This window comes from Maylandia zebra, linkage group LG12 (assembly GCF_041146795.1).
Source record: "Maylandia zebra isolate NMK-2024a linkage group LG12, Mzebra_GT3a, whole genome shotgun sequence".
In the NCBI taxonomy this organism is placed as follows: Eukaryota; Metazoa; Chordata; class Actinopteri; order Cichliformes; family Cichlidae; genus Maylandia; species Maylandia zebra.
This window is the reverse complement of record NC_135178.1, coordinates 21,061,995-21,089,112: the sequence shown is the minus strand read 5'-3', so window position 1 is coordinate 21,089,112 and position 27,118 is coordinate 21,061,995. Positions and strand designations below refer to the sequence as shown.

General features: G+C 42.2%; 1 protein-coding gene across 1 annotated transcript; it reads right to left on the bottom strand.

Moving 5' to 3' along the window:
• Window positions 1-491: 491 nt before the first annotated feature.
• Window positions 492-27,115, bottom strand: gas2l1 (growth arrest-specific 2 like 1). The gene is made up of 5 exons (XM_004544604.5): window positions 25,942-27,115; window positions 16,011-16,118; window positions 7,974-8,070; window positions 6,973-7,276; window positions 492-5,198 (listed from the first exon to the last, which is right to left on the bottom strand). Exons 1-5 carry the CDS (start codon window positions 26,641-26,643, stop codon window positions 3,119-3,121), a joined length of 3,291 nt encoding a protein of 1,096 aa, XP_004544661.2. The 5' UTR covers window positions 26,644-27,115; the 3' UTR covers window positions 492-3,118.
• Window positions 27,116-27,118: the final 3 nt, after the last annotated feature.

Below are 27,118 nucleotides of genomic sequence, written 5' to 3'. Positions count from 1 at the left end.
TTCTTGGTGTGAATGGTTATCTGTGCCTCTTGCCCTATGACAGCTGGGATGGGCTCTAGCTCCTAAGGCTCTAGTTTCCAGACTGACTAAACACTGGAAGGTTTAAAACAAAAGTTTAAAACAAAAATGTTTACAATATTTTTGAACTTATAATTATAAAAGACTATGTAGGGATTAGCTGAATTATTTTATCCAAATAAATAGTAATAAAAATTGAACATTTCAAGCACATTGTGAGGAGAAACAACTGCAGCATTTTAACTCCATTTTGAACGTCACGAAGCAAAATCTGCAGGACGCATTGCCATATTTAGTCGTGTCTTACTTATGCAACAAATTATTTATTATGTATAAAAATATAGTGAGTAACACTGTGCATGAAGAATAACAGAAGCACTTCTTTGCTTTTCTCTGACATGCACTGTAGCACAGAAAATCCAGTCACTGCTGTGCCAAAAGCTACACATGAAAAAATGGCCAGAGCATCATCATAAACTTCAGAGCAAAAGATTTATTACAAGAACAATTTGACAGCATTTTCAAATTCAGAAAAAAAAAAGTGAAACATTGTAGTATTGCTATTTCATACACACAAATTCCACAATGTCAAGCAATCTGTACATTTAACCAAAGTTTTAGTGAAAATGGCATCTGATCACAAACATTCGGATTTTGCTGATTGGGGCAAAATCCAAATGTTTATGAACATTTCATAAAATCCTCCCTAGGCAGAAAGAGCGGATTAGGACAATCAATCGTTTTAAGATCGTAGAAGTCATGGCTCAGTTAGCCTGTACATTTAAAACACCAAATCGGTGTTCGAACAAGCCAAAACAAATGTAAAATAAAAAGAATTAAGAGTACATGTGTAATGTGTTTATACACGCTAAACTGCCCACCGGCTACATATTGCAATCAATGTCGCTCTAACAATACTGATACATCATGAATCATTTGTAGCAGTGAGGAGTCAACACATGATAAAATTACTGTATCTTTAAGAGATGGGACACCATATAAATAAGTTCACTTTGCCTTCAAATCACTCTCATTTTTAACTAACAACATTTCCACTGATTCTGTCTGTTGTCTCGAACTTGAGAAACAGATGTCATGTGAGCCCATGAAAGCTGATTTCATAAATAAATAAATTAGACCAGCACTACTTCCCTCTTTACTTCAAATCTGTACATATTCCCATACAGTATGTACATAAAGATATACACACTCTCCATTCCCAGGCCATGCTCTGTTAGTGTCCAGCAAAAACGATTTTATCAACATTTTCTTTTCTTTGCCTCCACATTGTGTGGAAAACAATCATCAAATATTAATATCAGTTTTTCCTTCACTCAAATTCAGAAGCTCTTGAGATTCTATGGTTTCTGCAGCCCACTAAACAGTACAACCGCTTTCCAACTTTACACCCTTCAACACATGCAAAATACCAAAAAAGCTAGTAATGCAGGCTCTGTAGCTGGAGTCTGGCTTGTCATATTGATGACGATTGTGTGAGAGCTTCACAAAGTAGACTCAGTTTCCAGTTACAGTATCCATTATTCATGCACCCCTGCACACATGCAGACACTCGAGTTAAAGCCAGTCAGTCTTCATCTATCAAACCATACCATGTCATACCAGACCATTATTGGCTCTAATCAGCACCAGGACATTTCAGTATCATATCAAGACAACATTTTCTACCACTGAATAAAACATTTCTCTCTTTTTTTTGCCACTAGATGTCACCATAAATTGCGGCATATTATTGAAATCCATCTGTTAAATAGGCGATAAACAACCGAGGGTATTCAGAAGAAATACATCATATATATGGTTTTCATTATTTGCACATCCACCTCAGGTATAACTTATAAATGAAACTGGCTGGTAATGTTTTTTTCTCCTTCACATTCCCACCCAAACTGTCCAATTATTATAAACAGTTAAAGATGGCAATGTAGTGTTACCTAACAGATTTTAGTGATGTTTAGCTAAAAACATTCAAAAAAAAATTAACCTGTGAAAAATTGTTTAAGGCAAAGGGAATTTTCAAGGCATTTTCAACACCAGTATTGCATAGCTAAGGCTGCACAGCACTGAATACAGTGAATATGTACATTAGACTGTATATTCCAAGCCTTGTCTTTACAAAATACCCACTCTCAGCATGTATTTACACATTCATTCTCTTTAGCATTTAATTCCAGAGTACAGTTTGGTCAGAGGAGGAACTCAACATTTCAAATGTCAGTGACAACTATATAAAATAATATAACCTTCCCCCATGCTCCTCATATTTTTGTTGTACACTCAATGCATTTAAATTAAACTTTTTAAAATTTTACTGCATTAAACATAATCTTAAAAACCGGTGAGACATTAAGCATTCAAACAAAAAGCATCTATCTTGTCTAGAACAGCTTATTATTATGAAAAGCTGACATTGATAAATAATAACATGAAACAACTGTACAGAAACTGGTAGTGCGCATAATGTTCATAGAGCCAGAGATGAGTGTACCTTAGTCTATGTTACTGAATATTGTAATGTGAGTATAGTGAGTCATATATGAATGTGGACAGACTGAAAACATCACAGTCATCATGCCAGTATTTTCACTATAAGGCAAGCAGAAGTGCTATGGCAAACCACAAGAGGGAGCCAGTCTGCATGACTCAAGGACTAGTGTTTACATCAACCCCTGGCACTTTACCATGCCCCCTTGGTGAGGCACATGGCAGCACATATGCTCTCGGTTTCTATTTCTGTGTATCAACCGTGAGAATTTCACTAGTGACTTATAAATAAAAAAAAAGATTGGCAAAAGCATCCCCATGCACACATTAAAATTAAAAATTACAGTAACTTAAAGACCATTCCTTTGGTAATAAATAATTTGGCTTGAGTGCAAAAAAGCAATGTGAAGCCCTGCAGTTATTCAGGGGAGAACCTAAATGGAGAAAAAAAGGAGCGTTTGACATGCAGTGAAAACAGTCTGTCCGTAGCCCATTTTTATCTTGTTGGGTTTTTTTGTTTTTCTCTTTTTTAAACACAGTAGTTAAAATTCATGACAACAACCCCCCTCCCGTGTACTACCCACAGTTTCGTTTTGTGCTACATCCAAGCTTCAGTGTCCACGCTGCCTGACTGTGTAGGGTAGGCACAGTCTTTGTTGCCCATGGCTGAGGAACGAGGATGAGGATGGATCATATCAGCGAAGGCCTGGTGCAGGCCCTTGCATGTGGCTTGGCGACTGGTAGGATGGGAGCTCTGAGGAGACAGCGGTGGGGTGTGGCAGGGGGAAAGAGTGTTGTTCGCCTGCAGGTCTCTGTAGCTGACGGGGGTGGGTATGCGCGAGGGGCCGTTTTCGGGCCTGTTGTCAGTGCGGGGCCTGAATCGGGTCCCCAGTTTGTGCTTAGGGATTGGGTCAAGCCTGTTTGCTCTCTTTGGCCCTTTCTTAGCCTCCAGCATTTCTCCATCAGCGTCCCCATTAGTCAAGGGCAAATTTGGTGGAGGTGACTCGGAGCGGGATTCGCTCAAGCTGAAGCACATGGAAGAGTTTTCACTTGAGGAATCCTGGAAGGAGCAGTCCTCAGAGAGGGGAAGGGGAAGAGATGATGGACAATCCTCAGAGGCTGGGAGGTCAACACTCCCGTCACCATTTTCCATGTCATAAGGTAAGTCTGGCTGGTGATTTTCCAGTGGAACATCTCCTTCAGGCTGTGTGCTCCAGCCAAGAGGACCCTGTTGATCTATCATCCCCCCTTCAAGAGGAGAACATCCATGTTCTCCATTCATATTCCCACATTGAAAAGCAGGTTGCGAGGAAATGTCATTCATCAAACTATCTGACTCTGTGTCTTGAAGGCCAGTCAAGGAAGAAGTGATTTCTCTCTCTTCCATGGAGCTGGAGATAGCTGGGAGCTTCTTGTGACCCCCTCCACACTCCCCCCAGTGTTCAGGCTCTCCTTGACTAAAGTTGTGTGGTCCCCCAAAATTGTGTCCAGAAAGTAAATTTAAGGGGCCCTCCAGTGGGAAGTGACGAGGGTTAGTTCTCTTGGATTCCCTGAGGTCAGGAAGAGTTCCCATCTTGGCCCCCACATTCAAGGAGGAGGTGGATGAGTTGGAAGAGGAATAGGCAGAGTCATTGACATTAAGATCAGTGAGTACTGCTGCCGGATGCATCCCAGCTCGCTGCAAGGTGATTCCACCAGGAGCTTTATTAGACACTGCTCTAGCCTGCTGTGTATTGGCAAGATACTCGGCCTCAAAGCTGCGATAAAGATCATGCTCCCTCTGGGGGTCTAGCGCTGGCAGCAAAGGGAAGCCAAAGCCCAGCCCTTCCTCCTCGGGTTCCTGGCATTCCAGACCGGATGCGTTCTTATGGTGGCCTCTCCCAGCAGAGCGGGAGCCCTGTGAGGTCCGAGAGGAGCGAGCGGCATGATGATGAGAGTTGCGAGGAGATGAGTGTGGTGAACGTCGCCCCCCTGATGTCACAGGTGGTAACAATCTGCCTTTTCCTACGGAGGGTGAGCGAGGGGCAGGAGGCCTAGGAGTAGTTATGGTCTTCTTGCTGGGACTACTGCTATTGTTACTCTGGACCCCTTTAATAGGTGAGTTAGAGCATGAGGACGATTGCCTTTTGGAAAACCCAGCAGCCATTCTCGGAGAGGATGGGGGCAGTTGTTTGGCCCGAAGATCTTCTCGTCTCTCTGAAGGTGGAGGCTGAGGATCTCTGTAGGAGAGAGCGGGTCCTGGGCTGGCATCACTGGACCGAGTACGGCTGGTCAACTTACTCTGGCTGTGGGACCGTGGACCAAGAAGCCTCCTTGGGCCCTCGTTTCCAAGAGAGCGGCCCCTTTCTGTTCGAGGCAGCCGTACTCCTTCAGAGGAATCTTGAGGTGGGTTGGGTTTGAGTATCGGTGTGAGTGCAGAGCGTTCCCGTGACTGGCTGCGTGCACGAGGGAGTGAGGGACGCAGGGATGGGCTCTGACTTCCGGCTACAGGCCTCTCGATCATATGTTTCCCCTCTTTACGATTGACAAGCAGTACTACTTCTTCACCCGAGCGCCGTGAAGCACCCCCAAGAGACTGGCGCCCCCCGCCTCCTCCTCCTCCTCCCTTAGAGGAGGCCGTAGAGGAGTCACTGTCACCAGACAGACGTCTTGTTAGTGGTGTAATCGTCTCCTTGTTCCTGGAACATAAGCAAGAAACAGATTCATTTATATTTATAATACCTACCACATCTATAAAAGTAATATTTTCTTATTGAGTTTGTGTTCATATCCACAGGCGGTACAGTCTACACGCCTGTGGTAGTATACAACCCCCAAGACACCCCCAGATTTTCGGAGTCACCATATTCCTTTGTACCAGCATGTGACCTATAATGTGTAATATGCAGGGATTTTTGAGTATTTCCAACCTGCCGTTGGTGCACACAGACAGCGTGTCCGACCTCAGGCTCATGTGTTTCTTGGAACAGTGGGCAGTGACAGCCAGAGGGATTACAGCAAAGATGAGAACAAGTGGGGGCAGGATTAGAGGTCTCATAGTTTTTCTAGCCCAACACACACCACTGCGCTTTCCTGACCAGAACACACTCCACTGTCACGCACCAGCAGGACCATCGGGTTTAACTGTTTAATCAGCTCAAAGTTCACATTACGGGAAGGAGAAACTTAAATAGATCCCATGAGTATTGATCAACAGCATACTGCTGGTTATTTAAAGACCTAGCAAAGGCTTTGATATTTGTTTGATGGAAGATTTCAGGCATTCTTACATTTTCTATACAGCACTCAGTCTGTTTCTTAAATAATATTAATAAAGTGTATTTGCATGATTTACTGAGCATAACTTGAATTTTCACTTAAAAAATAAAAGCAGCATGAAAAGAAAGCAGACACATTATTTATTACAACTTAAAAAGCCTATAAGACCATTTCAGCACAACAGCCCACTGTGTTCCTTTGTGATGACTTTTAATTACTGATTTAGAGAGACTATATGGGCGTCATGCTTGACTTTTGTGGTTATCCTTCAGAAACTATATTTGTATTTATTCAGGCTTACTAATTTATCTGCATGGAGCCCACCTGTTGACCTACTTCTCCACTTAGCTGACCAGTTGTCGAGGGATAGTTGTCAGATTAGTCTTTATCTTTGAAAGTGGACTCTCCACACACACAGAGTTAATTGAAATGAGCTGCTGCCGTGACGTCTGGTCTGAGCTATCGCTCATAACAGAAATGAGCTGGATATTGGCTTAGAGCCAAAGTAAACCACCATTCAGATCGTAATTATGTTAAACAAAGGCACCCACACACTCTGACATATTCAGAGGTATGTGGAACATTTTTCCAGCTTCATGGATTTTAGACTTAGAAGACTTAGAAGACTTTATTTTATCTATTGTCTCTATATCCATATAATAAACGCCATTGATAAAGATCTCAGTATTATGTGGTTATATTTGACACTGACTTTACGGATCATCTGTTTGCCTTTATATGTAAAAAAAAAAAAAAAAAAAAAGCTGAAGCAACAGTTCCCTCAGTATCGAATCCATGATAGATGATTAGAAATCGAATTAGTAAAATGAAAGGGAATTGACAAGTCCTTAAGAGAGCTGATTAAACATTATAATCTCTACCTTGCAGCCACAAGGAGGTGCTGTAGGGTGGCTGTGTGTTACAGATTTATCAGGGCAATGTCACCTGAGATTAGAGAAATCTGCTCTGCTCTAATCTGGGGCTTTCTGGTGTATTTGTTGTGTGTATGCCACTCTTTGTGTGTGCATGTGTGTGTGTCTGTGTGTGTGTGTGCCTGTCAACAGACACAAAATCACAGGTCACAAAAATGAGTATTTCTCCCAGGCTACCCATAGCAGATTCATTTCTTATCATCGTATCACACTTACCCACACACTTGCCTGCACACTTGGGTAGACACACACACGCACTCACCTGAGAGGATTAAAGTGGCGGGGCTCTGAGCGATCTCTTGGCGGCTTTGGGAGAAGACTACGTGCTGCGCCAGAGTCGAGCTCTAAAGAGTTCTGAGGTCGGCCTGGTCGTGCAGAGGAAGATGACGAGGCACACTGAGCAGAGTGGGGCTCCAGGGACCGCCTGTCAGAAGGTTTATAGGGTGCGATGCCATCATTTCGCCAGTGTGGACCCGGGCTGGTGGAGCGGGAGGAGTGGGCGCTCGAGGACTTGCTCTGGGCTCCCTGACCTTGGCCACTAGCTTTAGCCTGATGGTAGCGGTGGGCTGTGGAGACAGATTGTCAACAAGTGGTTTGGAAAGACTTCTAACCAACATTGGCAGACAGCCTGTACAAGGATAAAAGACATCAAGTGGTCAAGAAATACACTACTGTGGCATCTAGCTCTTTATTAGCAGATAAATTACAGCAGCTGCTGCCCACAAAGATGGACTCACTAGTCGAACTAGCCAATCAGACAATGATTTGTCATGTAAAACACTTAGAACAGCTTATAACTCTATTATCTTCAGCATGGCCTCTTACTTTAGATCAGGATGTATACTCTCTCAGAGTTTTAGGCATGAACGTGTCCTAATTAAAGTAGCAAAAAAGTTCAAAGTTGCTGTACAGATGTGTTGTTGGATCATGTAGCAGACGAGTTATTAAAAAGTCAGAGCCTCGAGGTTCGGTATGACACAGACTGACTGTTGATGGGTGACATAACTATTCAAAAAATAAGTCAAACAGTAAAAATCTGATAGATGCAAAGACGAAATTTAGAATTTCTTATATCATGGTTTTATATCCGCAGGGCTTGAATGACAAATACAGTTTTTCAATGATCCACAATGTCTGCCGTAGTCGGAACACAGCAAATCAGATGTGAATCATAATCTGTAATGTATCATGATTTATGTAACCCGAGCCATGACAATAAATGTGTTATCTAAGGGGCTAGTGGAGAATAGGAAATGACCTCACCGAAAGCAGCACAACGGCACGGGTCATGCTTGTCCAAATAGTGCTCTAATGTGTCCCAGCCCCCTCCGACACGCACCATCACATGGGTACGAAGGACCTGTAGCGGAAAAATAGGAAAAAAAAGAGACGTCAATAGAGAAAAAACATGGACATGCATATTCATACATTAAAAAATTGCTAAACCTTTGAGTAAACTGCGCCAACACACACACGAGTAAACATATTCCACAAACAGGGCAGCTTGCTGAAGGCTGCCTGGCTGGCCCTTAGTATTACATAACCTCTAGATGTGCCCCTGCATGTGTCCCCATCTCTCCTTTCCCCACAACTCCTCTTTCTCCAGCATCACCCCCAGCTGCTGCCATTATGAGGGGTATTCATTACTATGCCAACCCACAATTAAACAAAGTACGGTAGCATAACAAAGAGCTCGAAGTGTGCTCTGGCCGCTTCTCGCTCATGCCTCTCAGCTGTCTTCCCCGTGTTTTCAGGGGGTAGCAGGGTGAATTTGCATGGAAATAACTCACCCCTGCTGTCCCCCTCTGCTGAGACTTCAGTTATCAGGGAGAGGGGCAATGAGAAGAGGGGGCCAGGAGAGCCATAACACAGAGGGGGTTGGTGGATATGTCCCTTCCTCCCCTCTATGAGGTGCACACTTCCATAGGATCAGTCTCACTCCCTCCAGGCAGAAGCTGCCTTCACCGAAGCAACACTGCTAGCTTGATGTGACAGCCCCGTGGATGCATCCCCCTACCTTGTGTTGTGTAACACAGTCTGCCAGCCACATGTTTTGAAGGCTGTAACCCTGTCTTTGAGCCCACAGAGGGCAAAGTCATAATGGCGAATCTGTGCAAGCCGGCACAGAGTTTATTTCCACCAAATCACACGTTGCACAGCATCGCATCTCCGTGTCCCTGGTCAGAGAGAGGGCACAGACATGTGCGACGAAGTCTGACGCCACCTTCTCCCCAGCACAATCCCCGCCAATCCACTACAAGTCATTTCATTGGCCTTGCTCCGCTACTACATCAAATCCGTAAAAACAGCTGATCTGCTTATCTCTATCAGACGTGGAAGCATAAACTGCTTATTCTCCAATGCTTTGGCCTTATGTCAGTAACAGGTTTATGCTTTCTGTGATGCTGCGAGGCCATCGCGAGCCAGCAGTGAAAAGCAGGGTTGCGCAATGTTCTTAATATATCATCATATTCATCACTGCAGTACTAACAGTTACAAAAAAAAAAACAAAAAGGTAGAAGGTTGAAAAAAGCGAGGGACAGACTGTTCCTGGAAATTCTGCAGAAGAAAATTTTGACTTGTTTTTAATTTACAATAATATCTCTGCTGTATATTCTCTCCCTTTTTCTCTTTCTCGTTCCTTTCTTTATATACATTTTTTTGAACAGTGAAACTTTTATCCCCCTTTTTTTTTACCAACTTTTAAAACTGGGTGTCATTTTCTTAAGCATAATACATTCTTGTTTGTTAAACTGATACAGTCATGTGAACAAAGTTTTTATGGGACTCCACGCAATCCTGTGTAAAACTAACTACTTCCCATGGTTCAACAGCTTGTAGAGCGACCTTTAGCTGCAATAACTCAAAGTAATAATTTTCTTTACTGTACATTACCTCCTATTCTGAGATGAGAAACTTTCTGTCTTTTATAAAAAACATCCCAATAAAAGCATCTTGCTGATTTTACTTTGAAAACTGCACAAGCTCTCATGATGGCACCAGATATTAAAAGCCTCATACGATAAATTTCAATTTGTACTGCAGTATAATGACTACAAAGAAAATTACTAGGGGTCTAAAAATGCTATTTGTGCTGTATTAATTTACAGGCTCTGCACAAAGCAACTTCACTGTCGTCTCCTAACAAGAGAAAGGTACTGTGTGTTTAGGATAATCCCCATTTTATCATGTGAGATGCTGAAACATGATTACAGAGATTACACATTTTACGCAAATGCACAAACTACAGCATCACATAGTTCTTTTCATTTCACTTCTCTTTGTCTCGTTTCCATATTCAGTAAGGTTATTACGCATTTCCCCTTTAAAAAGGAATGCCGCAGAACTGCTGAGGAGTCAACTGAGGCTGAATAGATGTTTAGGGACCATGTTCCACTTTAAAAGAGCGCTCAGCTGCCAGATTTCCCAACCAACAGAGGGGTATCACCAGTAGAGAGACCCAATCCCTGTTTCTATGGCAACAGTGAACAGAGACTTCTTGTCATCATTGCGGGGGCGTGATAAACCAGCGTCTTCTTAAATCATGCTGGTGACTTAAAAAATTGAGCTCATGCTTCATTTCATCTGTTGTGAATGTATCGCCTCCCACTAGGGAGCAACCTCCCTCAAGGACAAAGATGCTTTATTGAGCCCCCCGTGTTCATACGGCTGGCTTGCTCACTCGCTTTTAGGACTTCATTCCCTGTTTTCAGCCCGAGATTCTTCTTACAGCCTCGCCAGCTGAATAGGGGTCTGTTGGCTTTCAAGGCGACTGTCCGTTTCCTCCCATCAGAAGAATAAGGGAAGCGTGTTGGGTGCACTTGTAGCTGCTTGAGCATATGTGTAATCTCTGTCATCCCCAGATAGGCGTCAGGGGGAAGGCGGAGCAGCATGCACACAGCCAATCTGACAAGTAAAAGGCTCAAAGCACACTCATGAACACACAAAGCCCATTCTCAAATTTAAATGTTACTTTAAATGGCTGCTGCAACAGGCGAACACATGCTTATGCTGATTAAACTGCTTATAAAACACGTCACACACCATCTCAAGGACTGCATTCGAATTATGTGGAGTCAATAAAGGGGAAGGTTACTGTGTGTATTTTTATCTATTTTGAGGAGGGGGAGGTCTAATATTTTGAGACGACAGTGACTTTTTTAAACTGTTCTCAGTGGCTAATAAAAGCATGTCGAGCAAGGATGTCAAACTCATTTCACATCGAATTTGCTACATTTACTACACTCCACTTTGATCTCCCCTTTCTGTCAGTCTACAGAAATGAAACTGGCAAGACTCTTCAGCCATATATTGTAAGACCTAAATGTTTAAAGTTACAGAAATCTATAAGTTAAGTTTGTCCTGCTTTGCATTTTACAAAGCCATCCAGTGGGCCAGATTGGACTCTTTACCGGGTTGATTCTGGCCCCCAGGCCTTAAGTTTGACATCCCTTATTTTGAGGATAAAATTTCAGTTTTCATCCCATGAATTATTAATTATTTCAAACAAGCTAAAAATCAATAAAGGTTTTCAGAAGCATGAATTTAATAACTTCAACATGGTGATTCAATTTTATATCCCACTATAAGTTTTTTGAAAGAGTTGAATAAAAAGGTTAGACTACATCAATGACTTAACCCAGGGATACTCCAGGGAATACTCATGCAGTAGACATCGGGTGCTATTACAGCTCAACTAATCCGAAAAAACCCTCAAATTACATTTGAAAATTACAATTTTAGCAATCTGACAACATTTTTTAAAAAAAAGCGACTTAACTAACGGATGAGCAGAAGGCAGAAATCAAAAAAGTGCACCGATGATATTATTAGATAAAAGCACAGATAAATATTTGAATTATTTTTAAATAACATAAAGGATAAACCGTACTCAGACATAATAAACGTCAGCAGTTACTGAAAGTGCTCATGTCACGCTCCCTGTCATTCATTAGTCAGTCAGACCTCTCAGGTGATCAGGGGCAGATCTTTTAACTCTTCCTAGAATTAAACGTAAGTGTAGCGACGGTGCTTCTGTTTACCGAGGTTATGGTTTTCGGAACAAGCTGACTGCTGACCTGAGATCAGTTACATCTGTGTATACAGTTAAAAACAGACTAAAAATCTTGTTAACTACACAGGCCTACACTTGGGTTCTTTTGTGTTAAGCATATTTAATTTGCTTGTAATGAAATGCACAATATAAATAAAACTGCCATTCTTTAGTTTTTATTCGTTTCTTCCCGAGCCTTCTGCATGTGTCTGCCATCACGTTTAGTGCTACTCATCGTATTTCATTGTTACTTCTATCTTTTGGTTATTTCCTTTTTTAATCTGAATGTTAGTTTTCTCATTTGTCTCGTTCAGCTCTCACTTCATGTTTTTGCCTCGATCTCATTACTGTCACCTGTGTCTGCTTGTTTTGCATCCGTGTCTTATCACCAGTCAAATAATGTCTATAGATTCCTGTGTTAAAATGCCATTAAACTCACATTTATAATCTGACAGTGTATTAGTAATAGCCTCTAATGGCAGTTTCCTCCTTTATAACCACTAATTAATTGCATATATGTGTATACTGACCCACGCAACTAATGACAAAATGTTAATGTTGGAGATTCAGAAGCAGAGGGTAAAACCGTGGCTGATTAATCTGTAACACTGCATTTGTATGTACTCCATGACTTCTCCATAGCATTCCTTCTGGTGCACCTGTTTTGGATTACCTTTTTGGACCTCACAGATTTTCAGATTCTTTGTCAGTGAATAAATGCTTTTTGCTTCCATGTCCTGGACTTGGGTCCTTTTCCCAGTGACACGTGGATGAATGGTTTCAATACTAGGCCAACAGCTATGCAGAAATGGTAGAAAGGAGAGTGTCCTACCCACAACTGATGGTTATGGTTAGCTGAATGTAATCACAAAGTGTTTTTTGTGTCTTCACATGAAGACTAAAGAACCCATTTATCCTTCATATCTACCAGAGCTGCAGGGATTGAAAAAGGTTGGAAATGACCAGCCTTTACTACAACTTGGGTAAGGTGTTTTTGAAAAATGCTATATAAAAATTTAAATCTTCAAACAAAAATGCTGGAAAATTGATTATTGATGCTGAGTCCACATATCTGGAAATGGAAGCTTGCTTGTTGTAGCAGCCAGGGAGCTCTGATTGCTGCAGACATGTAAATAAACCCAGAAACACCCCCATGGTACAACCACGCCTCATTCCCCCTTGTTCCAGGAATGGACTGGTGCCGTCTTGTCTTCCATAAAGCTGCCCTCCGTTTGTCTTCTCCGTAACTGTCCTGTCAAACTGAGAGCTGGAGCCGTTTTACGGATGTTGTTGAATGTGTAAACCGGATGAGTGAGGTGTAGCTGTATGTGGGTGTTTCTGAGTGTGCGATCGGTGCGTTACTCCTGGCTGTCACAATGACTAACGTACATCACACAATTTGTTTTTCAAACATGTGTCACATTTCATTATATAAGTTGACGGTGTTGGCTTTTTTTCTAGGCCAAGGAGAATGCCCACAGAGCACAATTACAACACTGAGAAGAGCCTTGTAAAACACTGACGAGTCAACCCATTTTTAAACACAACAGCTCAGTTTTGTAGTCCCGGATCTGCATTGATTTTTCCTTTTGGTGTAGGACTGGCCTAACCTGTATGTGGGAAAGCAACTACAAACCTCACAGTCTCTAAATTAAGGACACATTACACACAACACATTTGAAAGCTGTTTTTTTTTTTATCTATAACTCAATATGTATAAAAAAAAATTCTCAATTTCTTAAACAAAGATAATTTTACCAAAAATGTAATCATATATTTTACATTACATCTCCTAGTGTGGGCCAAGTGGTGGTTCTAAAAGTGAAAAAAAATAAATACTGGCATTAGAGCAGTCAGGCACGCCTACAGCAAACCCGGAAAGCCGTTCAAAGAGTCCATTATCAGGCTGTGGTACATGTTAGGTAAGTGACACCAAATCAATCTTTGGTATCAGACGACCTTCCTGCACTGTCCTCTGAGGCCTGGTGTGGGTTTAGTGGCAGCTTTTGAACTGAAAACGAGACCAACAGTCCAAGAGAAACAGGCTACAGCCAAGATAAGGAAAACTCAGGAAGTGACCTAAACCTCTATTTGTGTCTGGATGGAAAAAGTACAATCCTGGGAGTGGGCCAGATGAAGGCAGTTCATAAACACTCAAGAGAGAGAGAGAGAGAGAGAAATCATAGTACTGTTCCAGTTTAATTCAGCCAAACAGCTGAGGGATTTCTGCTGGGATATTATCTTGCTCTTCATGAACCAACAAATGATCCCATATGGTGCTACCATATGGCTCCATGTAATTGCTGTATGCCCGCTGTGCTATGTGCCAAATATACACGCACATGTGACAAAATAAAGGAAAAGCCAACAGGTGACTTAGTAAGATGTTGGACCATCACATGCATGCTACATGAACAGCTTCAATGCATCACTTGCATTATTTCTCCAAATCTATAGCACAGGAGAAACAGGAGCAGCGCCATTCTTCCAAAAGTTTGCGCCCTCGTTATGTCTTTTGATGACGTTGCTGTCTTGCCCTCCCCAGCAGAACAGAGCTCTCCGAATGTTAGAGGTCCAGGGTTCAGGTTTTTCTTTTAATTTGTCCCACATCTCTATAGTATGTGGTCGTTGTCAGCTGAAACAAATATGAATATATACTATTCTTCCCTGCAGCTTACCCCTATGTTATAAGCTCCTCCCACTAGCAGGGGCACAGACATGTAGGCGCTGACATTTCGTTTCACAGAGAAATCCAAACATCCCAGGAGAAACTCCAACCCTTAACCCATTTAACTGCTGCATATTATTCCCTTCACGGAGTTTTTCATTCTTTACACCACAAACCTGAATCAGACCATTTCTATAACAAAATGCTGAAATTTCAATGCAGGTTTTTGTCGAACTACACATGCCACATACCTGGCTCTGAAAACCTTAAAAGAAATCGTCCTAATCCAGGTGCATAACTGCTCATGCTTTATTTTTATTTATTTATTTTTAGTAATTTGGTAATAAAACTTAAATCAGTCATCTGATTTCTGAAACTGATTTCTGAAGTTTTCACATCTGACAACGTGACAACAAAGTGATGGTTCCAGAAATATTAGGAGACAGATATTAAATCAGATTCACTCGTATGCCGATGGAGGCATTTACTTAGCTTTTGCTAAACACCAACATACCTGTGTACACCTTTCTGAATGTTTTCAAACATTACTAAATCAGCCAGTGGCCTACATGTCCAAATGACCATTAGACTGCAATATATGGCATCTCCAGCTATTATATGTCATGTCACTGCACATATCATAAACCTAATTTAATCTAATGGATTCTTACATACTTATGTTAGGCCTACTTAGCTAAGCTACTGTAATTATAGTGTTATAGTTGGCTGCTGAATGTGAGCACAAATAAAGTTTGGATGCTCATTGAAATTTTCATCATTATTTTTAATAATAATAATTAAGGTATTAATCCTTAATAATAATTAAGGATTATTAAGGTAATTATACTATTTACAGTTTTTCTGGTGTGATGTGGTGATCTGGTCTGATCTCTAAGGTTCAAAACAGGACTGTGCTGTAAGCAGGTTAAGTAGTTAATATCAGTCCTATAAACTCCATTCTTATATCTATGCATCAGTGAGCAAGAAGATGAATACAGCATGCTAAGAAACGACAGGTGGCGAGCGTTTTTTTATTAAATGTTATATACTAAAGGATCAATGGCTACCCAAACTGTTGTGGACAGTCGTCGGCTTATTTATGTGTTTAAAAAAGGCAAAACAAAGAGATAGGAAAGGATGGATGGGGACAGGAAGGGGGCCCACAGAGGCTGCTTATGTACAGACCCCAGAATTCTGAGATAAGCTCCTGGGAAGAGCAGAAATGTTGAGGGCAATCCTTTGTAGGACAGGATCTGTGCACAATTATGTAAAACTTGGTTGATCACAGTAGTTTTTGTTTGCCTAAGTGTGTTTTTAATAAAAATGGCATTCAAATGAACAACTGTCTAACAAACATTAAATTAACATAAAGGTAAAAGGAGTAGTAAGTCATTAGGTTTGAGTACTTGTGATGTTTTTGACTTTCAAAAGTGCCCTCTCAACATTTTTTACATTCTCATGACAAAACTAGTAATGTGGGTATTCTTACACAACAATAAGTAAAATGAAAGCATACAAAGATGTGTATCACAGTGACAAATATCTGATGATGCTAGGGTTTATCTTGGCGATGACTTACTCTGATAAAGATCAGTGCGCTGGAGTCCCCCACTTTGTACTTCCCCTCTGACACCTTGATCATAGGAAACTGAGCTGGACAGGAACACTGCCCCAAAATCTCCCGAACCTGTAAAGGACAAAAACAAAGGATTTTTTTAGATTTTGGATTATTTATTCTTTGGGCACTTTAACATTTATTCAACAGGACACCAGGGAGCGACTGCGGGGGCACGATCAAACCCAGGCCAGGTGAGCTACAGCAGCAAAAACAAAGCATTTTTAACATTCAGATGAGCCACACATGATGTTTGATACCTAAGAGGAAGCTGATAATGATCCTTTCCTGTTTTTACCAACATGACATCATGATTAGTCACAAACTTGCAACAATGACCAACGCGCTGCTGAATGTGAGTGTTATGTGTCAAAAGCACAAAGCCTCTGTTTTACGTTATGAGAAATGAGCAGTCTTCCTAAGTAGACGAGTGTGTTCGAGTGTGTGTGTGTCATCTTCCTGCCAAAATATTCTCTCCAACCCCCCCACTGGGTGATCAAGCACCGCGCCCCGCTGTCTCACCACAATAAAAGCCTTTTCTCACCTCGTCTTTTCAGAACATTTGGTCATTAAGTTCACCGCTAAATGTCACAAAAAAACCAAGAAAAACACAAACACAAAATACACACTGGATGTGCAAATTAATACTCTCCCTTTCTGGCTCTCTTGGCTTTTTACATGACCGTGTTTGTCTCTGTGACATCATCAACTAGAGGGAAGAAAAGAGCACGGAAACCAGACTAGTGGCGATGATGTCAGCAGGCCGGTGCTGCCAGATGGGGTTTGAATCGAGAGAGTCAGAGCCGGTGCCCTTGCTGTGGTTACGGGTGCTTATTAGGCAAGCAGAGTCAGACACAACTGCAGGGTGGAGTGAGATCGCTCGCTTTGTTGCGCAGGCCTGCCGCTCTTGCTGGATTGGACAACTTTGATGTTTTTCTTGGCGTCTCCGTCAGACAAAGGCGTGTGCGCACTTGTCGCGCAGCAGGGAGAGAAAGTAAAGCTGCAAAGTGGACCGAGGAGAGCACAGAAGCAGGATGAAGGATGAATAACTGCTTCATAGGTGTAAAATCAAGGGGAGGGGTGCATGTAGATATTAATCTGATCAAATACCTGATTGTAGCTTCTCCGCTTTAGCTGTTTACTGCACCTTTCATGCTATCCGCAGGGCTCAAGGGATATTGCTTGTTTGTGTATGTGTGTGTGTGCTCGCTCTACCTACCGCATAACCGGTATGGTGTATTCAGAGGATTAAGGTGTCACCTTGTTATTTTCTTGAAATAGCACCCTTCTTCTATCCCGTGCTAATTAAAGAGGGAGGCCTCAGAGCTAAGCCTCACATCTCACCTGCGCCTCTGTTCTGCCTCTCACCTGTTTGTATCGAGGCTCCTTTACTTCTTCTTACTTCTCTCGTCTGCTTTGTTGTAGATCAGCCTCTATTTTTAGCCCGTGCACTGCCTGACCAGACCTATATTTATCTTCTTTTTTTTTTGGTTTTGCTTACATTTCTACAGCTGCTTGCTGCTTCTCTTTTTGTCCGCCCAGTCACCCACTCTTTCATTCTGTCAGTAGGTGGACTAGGCCTATCTGGAAAAACCCTAGTCTGTGTGTTAATGGAAAGACTGCTATGGCAACAGACGCACACATAGCATTACCCTTCCCTTTCTGACCATACAGTTTCCCTTCTTTTTTTTTCACCGCAGCCATAGTAAAGTCTCTCTCCCTTGGTCCTGTTCAGATTAGGTTTTCCTCTTAACGTGTCACATTGAGCACTGAGCAGGATGTACATTTGAAGTGTTTTTTAATAGTAACCCATTCAAAGAGCAGCCCTTGCATTTAAAGTATTTAGTCAGTGGATTCTTTGCTGTGAAATACTTGCACTTCCCATGTCTTCGCTGTGTCAACAATGACAGATAAACTGAAACTAAAACACGCACGGACACAGGCATGCACTGCATATGGTGGGGGGTGGGGGTGAGATGAAAGGGGAGGCGAGAGATGGGGTCACGCGGGAAACATGCGGAAGTGGAGCTGGAACACTGGGGAAGAATTGGGGGAGAAATTATGGATGCCTGCTGGTCTCACGAGAGACGCTTCCAGCGAGAGCTGCAGATGTTTGAGAAGGAAGAGAGAGAAAAAAAAGGAAGATGAGGGAACAATTCACAGCATGCCCCAATACTGGAAATCTCCTGCATCTATCTTAAGATAGGAATGCAGAGATGGTTTTGCAAGAAGACAAAAAAGAATATTTTCAAGAAGGTTTTGTGATGCTTCCTTTGAACTGAAAAGCTGTATTTGTTTCTCTGAGGAATTTAACATTAAGATCACGTGTTCTTTTTAACAATCCCACAGCACAGATCTTGTCCTATCTGCGCAGTATGAGTCAACAGTGTCCTCAGTCCTTTCCTTCCTGACCTGCAAACACTGCAAGGCCAACTCATAGAAAAGGATGAACAGAGGAAATGGGAGCGGAGGAGTTAAAGATGTCTCGGTTTTGTTTTCTGTGCATATTCTGTGCTGATTTCAAATAAAGACAAGTGTGCAACGCTGAGACTTGACTTTGCATCTGAACAAAATGTCATCATCACAAAGGAATGTCCAGGGTTTCCAGTTTTTTTCTACTATTTGTTGCTGTATGGTTTGAAGTCAGTGGTTGTTATGCAAACACACAAACACCAGGTTTGATTTTTTTTCTTTCTGGTTTTGTGGCTCAGGGTTTTATTCAGATGTACTCTCAGATCCATTTGAATAATGGTCTGCTCCCTTCATGAGTCAACACCCACGTATGGCCACACATTTCACCAAACATAGGTGTGCTGGCTCCTGTAAGTGGCCCCTTTTATGAGTATAAAGGGACGGATACTCATTGCTAAATTCCAACAATAAAAAGTGAACATTACAACTCACTTCCCAGGAATTTCTTTCTACAGGGCGTTTCTAGATTTCGACTTTTGAGCCCTCGGTGATACAAAAGCGTTAATAAAAGAGCATGTGGCTCCGAGGTGATGTTTCCAAATGACAGAACAAGACTCTTCTCTTAGCTTATCTGCATGCCCCGAAGCCTGGAAGCTTCCCGGGATGAAACAAGCATGCCGTCAGATAAGAGACAAGAAAACTAGGCCACAAGAGGCTCCTGCTGTGTAAGGGAGATTTTTTGGAACTTGAAGGGTTATTGCTTCACCACCCATAAGCAAGCGCTTCAAACCTTATCCACCTATTAAACCGCTGCCCCGACAGCCTGTATAAATGACTTGTCCGTGGACAACCACGCTTTCTCATAAACTGGGAACAGCTTTCGCACAAACGATCTCGTTAAACAACACGGGGGTGGAGGGAGGTGATGAATGGCTAAATGAATGATAATTATGTTTTCTAATTATGTTGGACCTGTAGCCCAGGGGAATGAACTAAAAGAGTGTTCAGACACAGTTAGTCTCCTGGAGTAAGAGCCTAGCCTAACCAGCAGAGAGAAGAAATGGAAAAACAGTTGGATGAGTGCCCTGGGGTCAGATAGGTCACCTAATGCCCTTACATGGGGAGGAGAAAAGGAATAAACACATTTACAATCATTCTGAAGGCAGCAGTCTGCTGTGCTGTTGAGGGAAAGTGCATATACACACACAGGCTTTAATACCGTTTTGCCGTGAGGGTAAATAAATGCAACACATTCTAGCAAAACCTTTAAACCCACTCAGAAACATTTGTATTTTCTACTGCTCCTCCGTTACATCTGTTACCATTAGAAGCACTATTATGTTGGAAAATATCATAAATCTACATGTAATTTTCGTTCCATCTCAGGCTCACAAAAACAGTCTTGCTCTTCTACTAATTTCTTTGTTTATTGTCTAGTATTTACTATGTTTTTAACTTACTCGTTTACTGATGTGTTTGTTTATTTATTTCTCAGTCTTGAGTTGTATATCACTTATCTTCCTTGTGGAAAATAACTGATAATGACGCAGGGCGGTACCGCAGAGTGGACACTTGCATCCGGGGAGGAACTTAGGGGATGGGACTGGAAGTGCGGCACCACTGAGGTCTGATTGCTGATAAGCTCGCCTACAATTAGGAGTGTTTTTTATCTCTGACCTGCAGTGCCACGATTTCTTATTTCCTTGCGTATTTGTCAGATTTATGTGTTTCATTTTACAATTAGACAAAGATAAATGATATTTTTAGAACAATTTCATTTATTGAGGGGAAAAGGTTATCATAACCTGTCAGGCCCTGTGTGAAAAAGTAATCCCCACAAAAAATATTCTGTAGACTGACAAGACCAAAGGTTTTTTTAGAAGGTTTGTGTTTCCTTAAATTTGGTTTAAAACATCTGTTTAAAAAGAACTTCATACTAACAGTCAAACACGGTCGTGGCAGTGTGGTGGTGCATCGTAGTCAAAGTCCGGACTTAAATCAGATTGGCATACGGTACTTTAGCGTGCCAGTATCAACGTGTCTAAAGATACCATTTCAAAGTTCTTAGTTCTTTGCTAAGTTTTCTGTTATGTGTAGACACAACACTGGTTCATCATTTAAGTTTTTATGCTTTAACTATTTATAGGTCAGTGTTAGAAGTTTGGCTTCCTGGTAGCACAACATTAAAGTTTCATACAGTACTGTATTCTGTCAAAAGCAGCATTAAAACAACAACTCTGGAACAAAGTGGGAAAGTAAGCATGCAAAACTATAGGCAGCAGCTAGTTGGCTTAGCTTAGTGCCCTGGTTAAAAGCATTTCCACCTCATAAACATGGTGGATTTGTTTGTTAATCTTTATGAAACAGAACTGGAAATATGTGCTTAACATATAATGTTTTAATTGGTGAGCTCCTAAGATCTCAGTAGATGTTTTTTGCTGTTTTATACTGTACTGTATGTTTGCCCAGAGGTGAAAGTGTAATCATACCTGCTACAGGATAGCTATCATTTACTGCTTTAAGGAAATCGTGCTCTGTAAATCAATGCCTTTTTTTTGGCCACATGACAAGCACCCACTTAGGCTGAAGCAATATAAGAGTCTGATGGGCATCATGTGATCTAAGAGCAATAACACCATTATTCAGCTGCTCCAGTCAAAGAGCAATATCATCATTCAGTGCATGAAAATGAATTATCCGGCCAAGGTTGGGCTGATTTGCTGGTTTGTCTCGATGAAGATCAACAACACTCAGCGCTCTCCTTGTGGCAGGCAAGGTTAGAGGAATTTATGTTTAATCCCCACCTGAGACCAGCTTGTAGAGGCTGCAGGCGGGTGCAGAAAATAACCAGCGAATCACTGTTCATACAGACAGAAAGAGGCAGATCAGACGGACACCCAGTTAAGCGATAAACATGCAAACGATCAGCTGATAGCATCAAGTACAACAATAAAGACATAAAGTGGGCATTATGCAAAACTGAGGACTCAGCTGTTCCATGTGCACCGGGCTGTCTGGAAAATAGCGATGAGAAACGAGATGGCGACAAGTATTACTGTGCCAAATAACCTCTGATAACAGCGCACCCCTTTAAAAGCAAAGTCCACTCAGCAAAGAAAGGAGAAAGAGTGAAGGGTGTTTCGCTCTCTCGGCAAAGCATCTGAGTGTGACCCGATGCAAAGCATGACCTACTTTTCCATTTCACCCTCTCTACTGTAGCTCTCCCTCCCAGAGCCACATCCATTCTAGTCAGGTTTAACGGAGTGTACAGTGAAGTCACTCTAGGCACATTTTCTATCATGCCCCCCCCCCCCCTTGTATACCGCGAATGCACGAATGAGACCATAAGGTTAACGGAGCAGTGTCCATGCATGTAGTCATAACACACACGTTATGTCTTTATCACCCTCCCCCTTTGCCCTGCTGATGTTTCCATCCAAAGATCAAGATGTCAGCCTTTGATTACCTCACTGCCAACAGTAGCTATTCATTTCCTCCTTCCATGCACCCAATGAGACATACGGATCCACTCTTTGCTTCATCATCTCCAGTAGGGACAGATGTGGGGGGATGGGTTGCGAGGGCTCAGTGTAAAAACTGAACGAAGACTGAATGTTGAAGCCCGGGGTGTGAAAAGAAATGAACCAGTTTATATGAGTAAGCAAAAAGAAGCAAAGATGTGGAGTGAATGGAAAAAATCTTTTGTTTCTAAGCTCAATCAATGTGCAACTGCTTAGGTAGCGTAAACAATGCATGTTAGCATCCATAATTTGTAATGATTTGGAATCAACAGATTGCAGTTTGTATAGCTACAACAAGCATATTTTACTATTCAGACATGCAAATACTCGCGTATGAAAAACACCTAGGAGGAGATTTTACTGAAAGACTGTCATCCTATAAATATTTAGGCATTTGGTTGGATGACAGACTTTCCTTTAAAGTGCATATTGGGCACTTTGTGAAAAGTAGAAGGTTAGATTGGGTTTTTATTATTGAAATCTGGACAATTTTAATTTATCAGTTGGCAAAAAAAAACTTCTACAGGTGACATTCTTAAATGTCGTTGATTATGGTGGCATCTGCACGCTGCTTACGTTTCATTGTCTAGACTCGCAGCTTTTTTTAAGTGTCATATCAAATTTGTTGTCGCTGTGTACTTTATAATCTGGTTTCTTGGCCTTCGCTAGTTTTAAAGAGACAACTTCACTGTTATATTTTTATGTACAGCTTCCTTTTATATCTGTGTAAACCCTCAACATCTTCAAACAGCTGCTATGATTTGTGGTGCTCTACTTGGCTATTTTGCATCTTGGTCAGAGCGCATTAAAGCCGAATGCTTTCGTCTCCCTGGAAGAATTCAGAGCTCTCATAAAGACTTCTGTAGCTGAAGTGTGTAACTGCTACTCAGAACCTGGACCTTGAATTTGTATTGTTTTGACTCTGACTTGTTTTATCTTCTTTTATGTAATTTTTGATGTTTAAGTTGTAACGCTGTGATGGTGTGCCTACTTGACCAGGTCTCTCCTGAAAAAGGAAATGTTAATCTCAAGAGACTACCTGGTTAAAAAAAAACATTAAATAAAATAAATAAGAAAAAAGCACAGAGACCTGGAAAAGAGACTAAATGATATCTGTGAGGGTACAATGTGTGTTTTGGGGGTTTTTTTTGCCTCAGCCAATCAATGTCTTTTTCATAATCCCTGTATGATGATGATAGGACAGAAAAGCCCCTAATGCAAAGGATAAACAGTACGTGTGGGTATATTCAGCTCATCTGTGTGAGCCAGCTGCTGTCTGAACATCTTTGGGACTGAGAGGAGGAACATTTATTGCACTCAGAAGTCTTAGTCAGTTACTTCCCCAACATCAAAGTGGAGCACTGGAGCATCAGCCGGAACCTTAACATTGACAGATTAGTGGCAGACTCTGTTGGAGAGGGTGTGTTGAAACCAGGAATGTCAACAGCTTATGCCTATTGTATAGAGCATGTAGTTGATGTGACACATCAACTGTCTGCACTGCGAGTCATTTGTTTACTGAGTCACTTTATTCTTGCATAAGCCAAGTAGTCAGGGACAAATTACAACTTCTGTGACACTTCTGTGATTGCTGAAGAGCCACAGAGGGAGCTGTAGTTTGAGTTATCGTGGCCTGTCTGTATACTTTAACTAATTAGAATAACGACATGTAATCCTATTACCACCACACTTGCTTTGTCTCAGTAATAGGATTAAGTTGATTGACTAACCACTAAACAATGTGTTGAAGAACATCCATACATGCATACTTTTTCTTAACTGCTTATCCCACAGGACCGTATAATTTGAGCCTATGCCAACTGATACTGGGCGAGAGACGTGCTCCATCACAGACACAGAGAGTCATCCACACCAACACTGTGTGGTACTGTGGCAGGGTATTTCTCTGTTTCTTAGCTCAGAGACTTTATGTGAAAGTGTGATCTATTCTTTCATAATTGAACAATAAATAAATATCCTGTATCCCAGTCTCATGTGAAGCTGCCTTACAATAAACATTTCTTCATAGATATAAAGCGCAGCTCCAATTTCCTGCTTTTAATTGAAAGTATTACGGGTAAACATGAAAAGATGATATCCTGACTTTAATCAGTGATTGTGCGTGGGTATTAGCTCCTTCCACTACCTCACATTAATAATATTTTCTATAAGAATACATAGAAGCTAAATGGACGCTGAACGCTCACATTACCAGGATCTTTCATGACATAAGAGGCTGATAATTAATTGATGATATTTTATCAATAATGCTACTGGGTATGCATAGGAAAGCGGTTTGTGGAGAGGTTGATAAATTATGTATTTATTTATTTGTAATGTAGAAACAAAATTAAGTCAATGTGAATTTAGATTCATCTCTTGTAAATACAAAAGTATCCTGGTGGATAAACTTGTGACTGTGCTTATAGAGGGAGAAGAGGTCTTGAGCCTTGCAGCTAGAACTGGGTAGCATATATTGATCAAACTATGTAGATGATAATGTGGGTTTTATTTCCTGGTAAAGACCCTGTGTCAGAGTGCAGGAAATAAAGAGGTATTCAGTGGAAATATATATTACACATAGTCTGCCACCAACAGCTGATGTAATTAGACAGGATGTGTTACTAAATACAACTCAGCAGACAATATACAACATGCTTGATGATAGTGTACTATTTTAATGTTGCAGCCTGTGGTCTAAGTGCCCTGATCAATTTTTTTAAGAGGATGGAGAGTTTATTCATCACACAGATGATAACAGATAATTCCATCCCTAAACCAGTCAAAAACAGTCAAATCTGTGTCTCGATCACAGCCGAGGGATGCTGTCAGTGTAAAACACAGCAAAACGGAAAAATGGGGATGAGCATCTGTAACTTTCCTGTGATGATTCTCTCCCAAAAATGTAGCTCGCTTGTATAACCCTCAGTCATATGAGCGAGGGATAAGGACAGCGCACATCTTCCTCCACGTGCTCTCTTGTTCTTTGGAGGTCACACACTAAAAATGGCTCTGCATGAGTGTGGCTGCTGACTGTCTCCCCTCCTCCCTCTCTGGTGTCCCTCACATTTTTGGTGTCAAAGACAGACATCAACATGACAATATTACAGCTACCCCCTACTCACAACCTAACAAGCGTGCGTTGTGCTGGGCTGTGCTCATTAGCTTTGCGCTGGTAAGATCTTTGCCTCCATCACATGTTCATGTGCAGCATGCTCTGTCAAAGGTCAACCAGTTCAGCACAATGAATGACAAGAGTTAATGGTTTGACTGCAGAGAAGAGAGAGTGTTTCAGAAGCAAAACTGCCCAGAGGGACATTCCCGGCATCTTGATTGAGCAGATACAGAAATGCCACATAATCAGGAAGCTTGTGATATTGTGTTGATGTCAAGCTAAATGAAAGAAAGAAGTAATACTAAGTCTCAGGGAATTTCTTGAGATGCAGGACCGGTATTTCCAGAAGAATGCAGCCGATTTGACCTGTGACTTTTCAACGCTTTCCTGTAGGAGAGGGCAAGGCACACAGGCCCTCCAGAATTGAAGGAATTTAACAGCACGTCTTAAAACAAACCCAGATGTTTGCACGCACCCCCCCACAGGTGATCTATCAGGCTCCTGTGTTCTTTATATCACTGACATGGTACTTTCAGAGCAAGTATTTCACTTTTGGCACATTTTTGTGTTTTACTGTGGGAGAAAATGGGTCTTCTGTGAGCTGTTAGACGCTATTTTAGCACCAGTCAAAACAGACCGGTTGATATTTGCTGTAGACCGAGGCCACGTGATGGAAAACCTCTATTATACATTTATACCGGTAATAGGAATAAAGCTTTCCTGCAAATCCACTTCCACACTTAAGACTGAACAGCGTGGGAATTGAGCAGAGGGATCATTAGGCTGCACTTAACCTTCCTCATAAAGCAGTTATGACACATTTTGGGTTTTCATTTGTTAAACTCACCAGTTCATCCAGATTTCGCATGTCACATAAAACTCTCTTCTGCTGCCAGATGAAGGGCTCTGGATCTGGCTCCTCTTCATCCTCCACACTCTTACTGCTTTCCTTCCGGCTGAAACACCTGCTGGGCGAGCTCTGCTTAGCTGGCTCCCCTTCATCGATCCGCAGGCTCTCCTGGTCCCGGATCTCCTCTTCGATCTCTTCCTCCAGCTGGATCAGCATGGGGGCCAGCATACCGAACTTGGACCCACGTCGCGCCACCTCAAGGAGACACAGAACGAAATTCTTCTCGTTGCATTTCTCCACCAAGTCGTTGGTCTCGAACATGAGGACGTCTTTGATCCAGAGCTCCTGCCTGCACCAGGTGATGAAGTTGGACACGTTGTCCCGCGCTACAAACGAGCCGGGGACAACATTGCGAAACTGGAAGCCGACATCTTTAGATGGCAGCTTCATTGCCTGTGCAGCTTCGGGATACTCCAGCTGAAACTCGTGCGCGGCGCGGTTCACGTTGTTGGCGTGCCGACAGAGGACACAGCCCGTCGCCAGCCCTTCCATAAAGGTGTCCGCAGTGATATCCAGATCATACAGGGTGTTAAGCCATTCAGCCAGATCCTCCTTCATGGCATACAGGTATTCCTCGCTGGATTTAAAGGGCCGGATACTCTTGGATGCGGCGGATTGGATGTTGCTCTGATCAGCCATATTGTCGGATTATGTATCAATTAAGTCTACTTGATAATTCCCGATAGTCTCATTGCACAGCTGCGCTCCGAAGCCTCACGCGCAAAGAAGAGCAAAACAACCGCGTGAACGCACCCACGCCGACGTGCCATGAAAGCTCCTTGAAGCCAGGCTTTGTATCGTCACGAGCACATCGGGATGCGGAGCGGCCGTGGCGCATGGATGCGTTTTCCGGATATCTGCGGAATTTGTTTCCTTTAACGAACGCATCGCCAAGTCCCGCGCGAGACCACCAGTTAATCCAGACTGTGGCCGGTGGGTCCTCGCGCCCACAGAAACCCACGTGTCGCCATATCAGTGTGCGAGGCGGTCAGCCGGAGCAGAGTGAAATGAAACGCACTCCGCAGCGCGCAGTCCTCGACTCATTTCACTGCGAACAGGCTCGGCCCATGATGCGCCGCCTCTTGCGCTGAATATGTTGACCTGCTGTGGCTCA

Bases quoted from the DNA above. Each gene is read 5' to 3' on its own strand.
- gas2l1 (XM_004544604.5), bottom strand. From the start codon at position 26,643: ATGGCTGATCAGAGCAACATCCAATCCGCCGCATCCAAGAGTATCCGG. The intron at 7,277-7,973 runs GTGAGGTCATTT...CTGTCTCCACAG, and splicing joins GTGCCGTTGTGCTGCTTTCG to CCCACCGCTACCATCAGGCT. The intron at 5,199-6,972 runs GTGAGTGCGTGT...CTTATGTTCCAG, and splicing joins CGCCACTTTAATCCTCTCAG to GAACAAGGAGACGATTACAC.